General features: G+C 43.0%; 1 protein-coding gene across 1 annotated transcript in view; it reads right to left on the bottom strand.

Moving 5' to 3' along the window:
* Positions 1-1,837: 1,837 nt before the first annotated feature.
* Cpe (carboxypeptidase E) overlaps positions 1,838-12,286 on the bottom strand; it is a 101,811-nt gene continuing 91,362 nt past the window's right edge. Inside the window, exons 6-9 of the mRNA XM_059244790.1 lie at positions 11,378-11,517; positions 6,600-6,699; positions 3,870-3,988; positions 1,838-2,528 (exon numbers count right to left, since the gene is read on the bottom strand). Of these exons, the coding sequence (XP_059100773.1) occupies positions 2,430-2,528; positions 3,870-3,988; positions 6,600-6,699; positions 11,378-11,517 (458 nt within the window). The 3' untranslated portion in view covers positions 1,838-2,429. The remainder of the gene's footprint in view (positions 2,529-3,869; positions 3,989-6,599; positions 6,700-11,377; positions 11,518-12,286) is intronic.

Genomic DNA, 12,286 nt, shown 5'->3' on the forward strand with positions numbered 1-12,286 from the left:
TTTGCCGGGCTGCTGGTCATGTCCATAGCTCTGTGTCCAACCTCAAATCCCTTTTGGAAACTTTTAGCATGGAAAATTCAGCCATCCACTCAGCACCTCCATTTGTCTATCATCACACACTTGACCTTCCCTACACTGAAATCGCTTGCTTCTCACACTTCCCAATCTGTTTCTTTTCACAAAGCCATGGACCAAGCACCCAGTTGCTCAAGCGCCAAGACATCTCTAACAGCCACAGTCCCTCACCATTCACACCGAATCCTCATTCAGACCTGTCAACTCTGCTTATGAAGTACACTGCAAACCTACTCATGTCTTATCTTTACTCTCACAATCTTACCCAAGTCACCTCTTTTGGATCCCTGCAGTAGACTCCAACCTGGTCTCTGTTCTTTCTTCTATACCCAACACTGTAGCCTGATTGGTCTTTAAAGTATAAACTAGGTCATGTTCCTTCCCAGTTAAAGAATATTCAGTTAAGATCAAAATCCCAAATCTGCAGTTCTACTCTATAAGATCACCTGTCCCCCAGGCTCTTCTTCCCACCACCCACAACTCTCTGCTGCTGGCATTGTTTTTTGGTAAGTGCTTCAAAAATGATGTTCTTTCCTATTGTAATGCTCTTTTATCTGTGGGACCCATCCAACTGACAGACTGTTAGATGTTCCCATAGTCTGCTTTCTCCTCACCTTTAATACTGCTAGATGACATTTCCCAGGCTCCTTTGCAGTTAGGAATATAATTCTAAGCCATGTGTAATATATAGGCTTTCTCACCTCTCTGGTTGTACTGCTAGACTACATTTCCCAGATTCCCTTGCAGTTAGGAATGCAATTCCAGGCCACGTTGTTTAATCAGTGTATAGCATCCCCAGGCCTACTGGTGAAACTGTACTCACACAATCCTCTGGATGTTTCCCCCTTTCCCAGTGGCTGTGCTGAAGAAGACTACCAATGCAACTCAGGTAGACACCCCAAGATGATGGCATGTCTTCCAGAAGAATAAGCCATGGACTATGGTCTTAGACAGTGTGGAGAAGAGCCACCTCATTTTTGTCTTCTGCTCAGAAGTGTTTTTGCTTCTGCTTATCAGAACTGTTTGATAAGCATTAAGCACACTTTCCCTTTATTTAAGCCACTAACTGTTATTACCATACTAGTTGCTGTTATTTTAACACAACTTCTACCTGGAGCATTAGCCAAGCACACCACAACCACCAGCAGCACCACACACATGCTCTCACATACCGTAAGTGCGGGTTTGTGTGCATTAAGAGGCCAGCACTGACTCCTTTCATCCAGTCTCTCTAAGATGCTCTACCATTCCTTCTCTTCACATTCTTTCATCTTCCTCATCACAACCCACAATTACACAATAACGGTATATATGTCTATTCAAAGTCTGTGTCCACAACTGACCCATTAAGATCCATAGAATCAGCGAGCTCAAGCCATAGCTCAGCAGTTAAGAGTGCTTATTGCTCTCGGGAGAAGCAGAGTCGTTTCTCAGCACCTGTGTTGGGAGGCCAACCACCACCTATAACTCTAGCACCAGGGAATCTGTAGCCTCTTCTCGCTGTTGTAAGCCACTCAGGTGCACAAACCCACACAGAGACACATACGTATAGACATAATTAAATATAAAAGTAAAATCTTTTTTGTTAAACTCCATGGAACCTGAACCTTTCGCTCAACACAATAATGCACTCAAAGCCTACACACCGCTTGGTGTGAATTTTTTTCAAGGTAAAAGTTAAACAAACAAGAAGCCAGTGTGAAGAAAATATTTTTTTTTTTAACCACAAAACCGCAGTACTAGATGAAAATGAACACCATGGTATTTTTTTTTAAACCTTTATTCATTCAGAATGCAATTCTGGGCCAATCTGCAATCAAGACAAAACCCCAAACTCTGAAGTGGCATTAACAGGCTGACTAATGAAACAATACCACTCTTTAAAGTACAAGCCGGAAGTAGGTTTTTCACTCTGTTCAAAGCCACTATGAAATACATACATTTTCTTCCCAGCGGTAGTGCATTAACAGGATCATGCTTAGACAAGTGAATCAGCACGAGGGACAAAGGACAACTTATACAGAACTATGCAATTCTGGCAATACAGTGCTCACAACTCCAGGCTACATCTGTTGGCTTTTTCATGGCATCCATTAGGGGACATTGTCACCAGTTACATTAAAAGAGCTATTTTTTTTAAAGCTATGTGGAGAAGCGAATGCCAGTTAGAGAATGAAGTAGATGAAGACCTTACGTTTATGTCTGCGTATATTTAAGTAATCTCAATTACTACTCAAATGACTGAAAACAAATCAGTATTAAATAGTAACTACACGATCTAAAATAAAAGAGCCACGTTGCATCTTACTACGTTATATAGATAGATTAAAGCAATTAGTTTGAAGCCTAAATTCTTAAAAATTTAAAGTCTCTGACATCATTTTCCACCACTCCATCAACTCTTCCTTCTCCTCCTCTTTTCTTTCAGAGAAAGACTCGAGCTCAAAGTCAACCTGAAAAGGAAAACCATAACAGAGTGCCATCAAATCACTTATATAATTAAATAGGCAGTTTATAGCTTATACAGTGGAATAAATTCAATCTAACCACCCGAATTAAAGGAGGTTTTGTTTTTTGTTTTTGTTTTTGTTTTTGTTTTTGTTTTAATCTTTACTAAACATGCTTTTATAGGAACAAAATTCAGAAATCAGTTCTAGTTGGTATGTGCTTAAATCCAATGACTTCAAAACAGCTACAGTTTCATGAATCCCATACCCATCCTCTTCCCCTTGAGGGGAGTCCTTTATCCCATGAGCTCTGCCTGTTAGCCTTGAATGTTGTCCTGGTTGGGGTTTGAACAGCTCAGTGTGCTGGTGACTTGTCTACAAAGTGCTGTTTTTCAGATGATGACTTTGTTAAAGAGACCCTCAAAAACACAAAACGAAACTGCTATCCCGTTGAACAGAGGGGGCAGAGGGGGCCGGGCTCCTTCCAGTCTATGGAGAACCTGCACACATAGAATGCTGATCTGGTCACTGTCTCCACCCAGTCCTCCTCCATTTCCCAACCTACTTGGAACTAAGTGTTTGAAGTTATTTGGGTGTAAGACCACACTCATTACACCCTTGGACTATTTGAAAAACTATGGAGGATAAGAGTTGAATCTTTCCCAGCCTATGCCTAGAGCTACCTGGTTTCCAGCTTTCACTGATCAACTCTGCTTCCTGCCTTTCACAGTCCACAGCCTCATGTGCATATACACACAATCAAATTTAATAAACCGTTTTTAAAACTCAAGATCTTTTGTTTGCAAAAACAAGTGTTTGGAGGGGGGAGGGGCATGGATTCCAGGTAGCTGACATGTCTGTGGGACACTCTCTGGAGTTTGGAGATGCAGCTCTGGTGCTCACACATAGAGAGCAAGTGCATTCCTGCTGAATTATCTCCCCAATCCTCATCATGTATTCCTAATAGATGCTAGATAATGCCTAAGATTATCTTACTGGCATTTTTCTAATATATATAGAGTGAGACACCATGCAGATGCTACAGATAGAAAGATACTCAGAACAGAATCTCATTTATATTGAAATTGAAGTTAAACAATTAAAATTAACATTTTAAGTATTGTTTTGTGTTCTTATGAAACTCTTCAAGAAGTCAGAGACCATGATGAAGTCACCCAACCTTATTAGGCCTCAGCTTTCTCATCTGTTAAATGGGGGTAATAATGGCGCCTACCTTGTAGGGCTAGAGTGGAGATTAGATATAAAGTTCTTAAATATGTTTGACAGTGCTGGGTTCTCATTAGATTAATGATGACTATATTCTCAGCTATTCTCATGACTACTTACCCCAACAGCAGGGCTGAAGGGAACTGCCACTTTCTTCGTTATTGCCAGGTACCCAGGAGCTGAGGCTGTAAGTTTATAGTTTCCAGGCGCAAGCAATCGCCAGTAGTCCCCATCCTTAGCTGCGGGGAGGGAACAGAACATCAAAGCCAGGCACATGTGCGAAAGGGTGGTCACACGAACTAAGGACGTTGGTAGTTACACCAACGTTGTTAGCTTGGCTGACTTTCAGCAAGTCCCTGGTGAAATTCTAGGGGAAAGAGTGCAAACGTCTTCCCACCAACCTCCTGTCCTAGAGCTGGACCAGAGGCACCCATGCTAAATATTTAATAAGCCTCATCAAATATGAATCTTCTGGTCACATCAGAAGTGCCATGGGTAAGAAGAAGCATAAAATCTCCAAATAGTTAAGTACCACCTGGGCACCATATTTTCATTCTTACCAGGTAAAGAGCTCAGGTCCCAAGAATCTTCTAGATCAATATTTCACAAAGCACAGCCCCAAGATGACCTCATTAGAATCCCTCAGGTCCTTGTTAGTAATTTCAAGTTTGAAAGATTTACAAGACATTGGTCTGCCGTGCCTTTCGGGAACTAGGTCTGGAATTCTTAAGCAGAGCTATGATTCGATCTCATTCACTCCCCCAGGTTTCTTCTAAATCTAGACTGGGTCCCATAGCCACTGACATTGAGCTCATGCATGGATCTTAACCCATCTGTCTTTCTCCCTTGATCTAAGACCCACGGCAAACTATCAGCCTTGGATATTTTCCACTCTGTACTCTGCTTACACCAATACAGCTGTAAGAAGCTTGGGCAAACACGGAGGGTGACCAATTTCCAGTCCCTAAGCACCATCCTTGCTCAGGTAGATGGTGGTAGCTTTCTTCCATGCCTCCTGGACCCATCAGTCTCCCATTGTCTGCGTCAGTTCTTCTCATGCTCAGGTGCATGTCAATCAAACAGGGAAGTTGAGAAAACACAAGATCTGATTGACTAGCTCGGAGGTGAGGCCTTGGAGTCTGCATTCCTAACCCCTAGGGTGATGCTGAAGCCTCTAAGGGGTCCACACTTTGAGTAACAAAGGTCCTACTGGGCAGTATGCTCTCCATTTCGCCTCTGCCTCTAAAATATCCCCCTCACCCTCCCTCTCAGTTGGTGCTGTACAAGTTATTTTATCATTAAAAAAAAAAAGCAGCCAGAAAAAAAAACCACTAAATCCCTATCATCCTGCATGCCCAACATCTCCCTTCTGTTAGTAATGCATTTATCATTTGTGCTTTATAGCAAAATTTCACTAAAATGTCAATATTTTCCACCACTCAAGGCCCTTTCCCTAGTCTTCCCAACTCTACCCACACACCTCACTGTTGATAGAGATTTGGTCAAGAGTCTCCACACTGCCAAATCCAATGATTCACTCACAAGGGCAATCTTACTGGGCAGCCTTGATCCCTCTCTCTCCCTCTTGAAGCATCTCTGGGCGTCCAGGACAACACACTTCACTTTCTATGTTAGGGTTCATTTCTAATTCCTTTGTATGCCTTTAGCTTCAAAGAGGCAATATTGCTACAGCCCAAACTGTAGGATAAAAGATCCAAGCTCACCTCCAGGTTTGAAAACCCACCAATCCCTGGGCTCAAAATTCCGCCAATCCCTGGCCTTCAAGTCCCTGGAAATCTCCACCCTGGAAAATTCCTCCCCAAGAAACCCTAGATAAGCCTGTCTCCTGCTCAGTTCCCTGCTGCTTCTCACCCCCCCCCCAGCAGAGGCAGTCCCCCTCCTGTGTCTCTCCCAATAAATGTCTTGTGTTAGATTTGTCAGGAGGTGTGACTTGGCTCCCGACTACCAGGGTCCCCTTCCCTTCAGAGCTGTGACACTTACATAGGGAAAACCTCTCCCCTCAGAGCTGTGACACCTGGGTTGGGGATTTCCCTCCAGAGATGCAACACTTTATTGGGGGAAAACTTTCCCATCAGAGCTGCAACGCTTACAAATCCTCCGTCTCATTCCTTTCTAAGACTTATTCCTCAGATTAGATGTCCCCCACATTTTTGCATCGTGGAATGCAGAGAAAATAGTATTTTTGGAGTTAACAGAACAGCTATGGTATGGCCAGAGGGCATCAATCAGGCTTGGGCCCCACCCTTGCTACGGGTGCAGGGGAGTGGGATCCTGGCATGGCTTCCAGAATGCTGGCTGGAGAAGCATTGTGAGACTTGGTGGGATAGTGATGAATATTGTTGAATAAATGTATAAATGAATTTTATAGGACAATGGGGCTTTGCGGGGGGGGGGGGGGGAGGTTAAATAATTCTAAGGACCGAGAAGAGTGTTCCTCTTCCTGTCTTTGTTATCTTGTTGAAGGATTCCAGTGGGTGATAAAGTAAAATGAGCTTAAATGGAAATGCATACGGGATACTCAGACACCCCAAACGCTGGGAGTTTAACCTCCACAGCTCCCAACAGGGCAGGGCCGCTCGGCTACTGCCCCGCTCTGGGGAAAGGGCGCCATCTGCTGGCTCGAGATTTCCGCATGCTGCAGACTTCCTGGGTCCCACAGAACAACATGGAATTGGGGGCCCCCCCGAGTCGGTGAAAAGGCAGATGAGGCAATTAACTGCTATGCTTAGAATTAGTATGTAATTATAATTATGATAATTGTTATGTTCATTTTCATAGTACTTGCCTCCAGATCAAGGCAAAATAAAAATAAAAAAAAAAAATACCCACCCGAAGTGACATCGTGGTCTATCCCATCCACGGAGATGGTTGCGTTGGCAATCGGGTTACCTTGAAGATCGCGGACAAATCCTTTAACTCCTCGGTGTATCTGTGAAGGTCCAAAACAGCCAAAAAATTTATAATCGAAATGGCTTTAAAATGGGTTACATGTCAGGCCGCTCCTTGTTTTCTAGGAATACATCGTAGATCCTCATTGTTTAAGAAACGGAACAGGCACAAACCGCCAGTGAATGTTTGTGTGCATTCTTTTCTGGGCTTTTTCTCAAACAAAGGAGAAGTCACCTTCTGAGAATGGATGTCATGTTCTGCGTCACACAAAGATTTTGAAGGACATTCTGAACAACAAGAAAGCCTGTTGGATCTGTGACATTTTAGCCTCCGCATATTTCAGTACAGTGTCTCTTTTGCAAACAAGGTCGTCTATAGAAACCTTGTATAGTGCTAGTTAGTTGACAAGTGTACCACATCCTTTAATGCTAGCTGAGCTGGAAGAAAAGATGTGCGCTGTGCCTACCTTTGCATCAAGCTCATTAACAATACAGTTTTGACTCAAAACTAGGGCGTGATAGATCAGGGAACTCAAAGACTGAAAACTGGATAGCAATTAAGGATGGAAAGGAAAGGGCTTCTAGTGAGAATAATCCCTCTTAATTAAGTCAGCAATTAATTACTGCCATCTGAGCTACAAAACATCTTTTATAATCTTTATAAGATGACTTACCTAGGCCTGTATTCTCGTGTACACATACAGATGCATGTGTGCAGACGCACGCGCCTGTGGAGACTAGAGGTTCACGTCGGGTGTCTTTCTCTGCCATGTTTCACCTTACATTTTGAGACAGAATTTCTCACCTGTTGGCTACAGTGAGCGCTGGGGATCATCTTGTCTGTCTGGGTATCATGTTTACCCAATGGATATTTTACCAACTGCCATATTCCCAGACCAATTCAAACCTGTAGGCAGCAGACCTTCTAGGGTTTCAAATGTAATCCCTTAATTATATTTGATACCTTAAAATCTGAAACCCCAGGTTCAGTCCCCAACACTGTATAAATTGGGCACAGAGTACACACCTGTAATCCCAGGTGGAGAGAGATGGAGGCGGAAAGACCAGCTTAGGTCATCTTCAGCTACAAATGGAGTTCAAAGGCCAGCCTGGGATACACGAGACCTTGTAAAGTGAAATTCCTTTTGTTCCTGAGATAGCTATGTATTTCTCTACAGAGCACAGAATAAATCCCAGGCATCCCTTTATTAATTATTGAGGAGTAAACTTGGCAGGTGACGCACGCTTTTCCAGTGAGATGCCCTGGTTCTCTGTAATAATTTTTTGCATTATTTTAATCTCTGAAGCTCTAAAAAATAGTATGTAATTTTTTTCCCTCTAAGGATAATTTCTAACTTTTCTTTTAAAGCTGTGTATGTCAGAAACAATGAATGACCGTTTTGATGGAGACTAGTTCAGCGAGAGGAGAATAAATACATCTTAAATTTTTGTTTAGGGCCTAGAGAATCTCTTACTTTTTTGTTGTTGTTTGTTTGTTTGTTTGTTTGTTTCTGAACCAGCCAACCAAAACTGAAATACTGAAAACCATTCACTTGGAGCCAGGAAGCATAAAGGATTAGGTTTCTGAATGGAAAGGAGAGCGAGTCATTCCTGATCAGACAGACAAACAGACAGCAGAGAAGAATATCTACACAGATCACGTAAAGCAGACACATCACAAATCGGAAACTTCCTAGCTGGGCTGAGGGATTTCTGTTGAGGACTGATGAACAAAATTCAAAACAACCCTAGTTTGTAAAAGAGGAATTGCTTGCCCAGAAGCACTTTGTCCATCTTGAGATACTGTCATTTTGACATTACAGATTTTTGTGAAGCTTCAAAAAAATGAAACTCTTAAATTCCCTTATCATTGAAAAGTAAGTCGTGCAATCACCACAAACACATGTGATTAAGTCTGTGTTCGGCACAGATATGGGGGAGGGGGGGTTCCAAAACAGCTTGACCCCACAGCTGCCATGACAGACTTAGAGGCCCAGACACAGCTTCTGTGACAGGCTTACTGGCTGGCAACACCTGGATCCAGGAGAAGCCATGAGCTGACCCCACCTGGAGAGGACCTGCATCTAAGGGGAAGTACCTGACATTCCAAACATTCCCAGCATCTGGACAAATGTCAGCCAATCAGGGTCCTGAACCCTAGAAATCCCCTCACCCCAACCTTTGCTATGACAAAAACCCCACCCTGCCCAGGCTTGGGGCTGAGTCGGACAGAGAGACCAAGCTTCGAGTTTAAAATAAAGGCTCTTTGCTTTTACATGTGGGATTTGGTCTCTATGGTGGTCTTTTGGAGGTCCTCACCATCTGAACATAACAATATGCTGAGTTAAAGTTTATGACTTTTTCTGTTTGTACCAACCACTTAGGACTCATAGAGTATGCAGTGAAATACATATTTAAATAATAAACACCTTTCCCCATCTTAGACCTATTCAGTGTGTGTGTGTGTGTGTGTGTGTGTGTGTGTGTGTGTGTGTGTGTGAATTTTTGCAGTTGTGAGCTGCCATGTGGGTACTGAACCTGGGTCGTCTGTAAGAGCAGCAAGTGCTCTTAACTGCTGGCTGTCTCTCTAACCTCAAGCTGAAGATGACATTGAGCCCTTCTATTTTTCTCTAGACAGAATTCACTATGTACCCTGTCAGTCCTGGTCAACACTGGACTCCCAGAAAGCCTCCTGCCTCTAAACATCTACTTATATATCAATTATAAATAATTTTTCTGACATGTCAATGTTTTACTATTCTTTAAACTTTATTTTTTTTTCTGATGTAGAAAATTTTCTGTTTGAAAACTCCTGCTATAGCAATAAATAACAGAAATGTCGCAGGTCATCATAACTGCATAGACGGGAATTTAGACTGGAAACTGCTATCATTTTACGTCTTTTGCAAAGAAAACCACGAAGCTCAGATTTCACTGTGGCTTGAAGAAGCTGCTTTGCTACTCTGGTCCCCTCCTGTTTTCATGTCTCCTCCTGTGGTAATCTCTCCCCAGACTTCAGGACATCTACATTCCCCAGGATACAAAAGCAGATGCTCTGGGGTTTCTAAGGTCTATTTGTATCAGTCACATTAAACACCTCTGTAGTGTCCTTCACCCAAATTGCAGAACCACGCTGCAGGTTCTGGAGTCATTCGCTGAAGAAAGTGTATGCAGAAAGTGTAAGCCCGGGACAAGGCAGGAACTCATTATTTAACAGGATCCTTAGATGATTTTGATTCAAGTGCTTTATGAAGCAAGCAGTCTGAGAAATTCCTTGAGAATTTTTGAGAAGTAGACTGTTCCAAAGCTATTGAATGGGGAGCTTTTCTTAACCGGCCATTGACTCTAATTAGCTTTACAATCCTAGCTCCTGCAAACATCCCTGTTAAAACTCTACAGGAGCTGTCCTCTGTACAAACGACAAAACGAGACCTAATCACCTATTTGGCAGGGGGTGGGAATGGAGGCCTCACTTAGATCTCAGGCCCAGCTGTTCAGTCCCTAATCAGCACCATTGTCAAGAAAATGATTACAGCAGAGAACCGAACCGCTGGCAGCCTTCATGAGCTTTCCTCAGCCCTTGATTCCTAAGCTGGAGCATCCCATGGTGCAGCCTGAGTGAGTGCTTTTATCATGAAGGCCTCTTCCCATTTCTACACAACCTGGGCCACAGTGCTGATGTCAGATGGGAGCAAATTCTCCTTCCAACTGTCCTGAAACAGCACCACATGACTCCATTCCTTCTGTTCTCAGTTCACCTCTACCATCAGATGTGTCCACATCATTGAAAGGACAAATATCCTCTTTCCCAGTAGGATGGATTTATGTTTTATTTAGCTTTGAATTATACTTTTTCTGAAGAGGTGAGTTATGTTATTTATTAAGCAGTGCAATGTCATATATTAAGCGGCGCTGTTTACCACGAGGCACAACAAAACCCATATAGGAGTTTATTAAGGGAAGGGAATAGAAAGGATGTGCAGGGGATGGGGGTGGGGGTGGGGACCTATGTGGTGATATAGTGTCCCCCAATATATTGTGCATCCTAATAAACTTATCTGAGGTCAGAGGACAGAACAGCCACTAGATAGACATAGAGGCCAGAAAATGGTGGCACACACGCCTTTAATCCTATCACTTAGGAGACAGAGATCCATCCGGATCTCTGTGAGTTCAAAGCCACACTGAAAACAGCCAGGCATGGTGACTCATGCCTTTAATCCCAGGAAGTGATGGCAGGAAGCAGAAAGGTATATGAGGCGTGAAAAACAGGAACTAGAGCTGGTTAAGCTTTTAGGCTTTTGAGCAGCACAGTTCAGCTGAGATTCATTCTGGATGAGGATTCAGAGGCTTCCAGTTTGAGGACCAGGATCAGCTGAGGAACTGACAAAGTGAGGTAGCTGTGGCTTGTTCTGCTTCTCTGATCTTCCAGCATTCATCCCAATACCCGGCTCCAGGTTTGTTTTTATTAATAAGAATTTTTAAGATTCATGCTACAGACCTATAAAAGTGGGTTCCGCCTATTTCTTCTCTCTCTCCCTGCACGGTCATTCCATAGGCCTATGCACACCCTACATATGCACACACTACAGACACTTGTTCCCTACAGTGGCATCTCCATTTGGATGGATCCCTCCCGAAACAAAACCCCTTTTATGAGTCCCATATACTACAGGGCTAAAGACTGCTCTATCAGCCAATGCCAGATACTGGGTTTACCTGCTCCAGGTAGCTGATGAGGGAGTTTTTGTTGTCTTCCCAATAGCTTTTGAGAGTCTCTTCAGGTGGGAACTTCTCGCAGCTGAGTTCCACAGTGATCTCGAAGCAGTTGCTGCTCAGATAATTGAAGTCTTGCATTCCTGCCCAAGCACCAAAGGGAGAGACAGTATGTACACACCGTGATGATAACTCTACACATGCTGTCCTGATCGTCTAAGCACTTCAGTCCAAGACTGACCCTGGAAATGACCTACATGGAAATGTCCTCCTATGAAGAACTGAAAACATGCTTGGAAGACTCTTGTTTTAAAAGCACAAACTCTTGTGTCTTAAACGATCATTTAGTTTAAAGCATCTGTGTCGTAGGTGGGAGCAAAAGCAGATGCCATCCACATTCCACAGTGCTCAACAGACTTCAGGAAAGACAAGCTGAAATGCTGTATTCCTTGACCTGGGAAAGAAATGGGCATCCCTCTAAGCTGCCTTCCTATGAGGCAGGAACTGGGAGAGTCTAGTGAGGTGACATGACATGCTATTCTTTCCTAAACCCAACCAAGATCAAAGTGTACTCCTGAAGGATTAGGACTCCTAGTATATGATATATAAGATATATCATAGTATATGATATATAATATCATATATTAATTCAATAAACATGGCATATCTACTTTGTCTTAGACATAATGTTAATTATACTGCAAACTAGACCACAGAGAAGATTTGATACTCAGAATAATTTTATTAGATTATGATTCAGATTCACTGAGGATGTTGTTGCCCATCAGATTGCTTTCCTGGAGCCAGAGTGCCACCCTTCAAATTGTTGTGTTGAGTTGACTAAGAGTTGACAATTGCTCTCACCCCACCCACTTCCTGGAGAATGGCTGATAAGAGCTACATGGCTTGGGA

Source organism: Peromyscus eremicus, chromosome 17 (assembly GCF_949786415.1).
Source record: "Peromyscus eremicus chromosome 17, PerEre_H2_v1, whole genome shotgun sequence".
NCBI classification, from domain to species: domain Eukaryota; kingdom Metazoa; phylum Chordata; class Mammalia; order Rodentia; family Cricetidae; genus Peromyscus; species Peromyscus eremicus.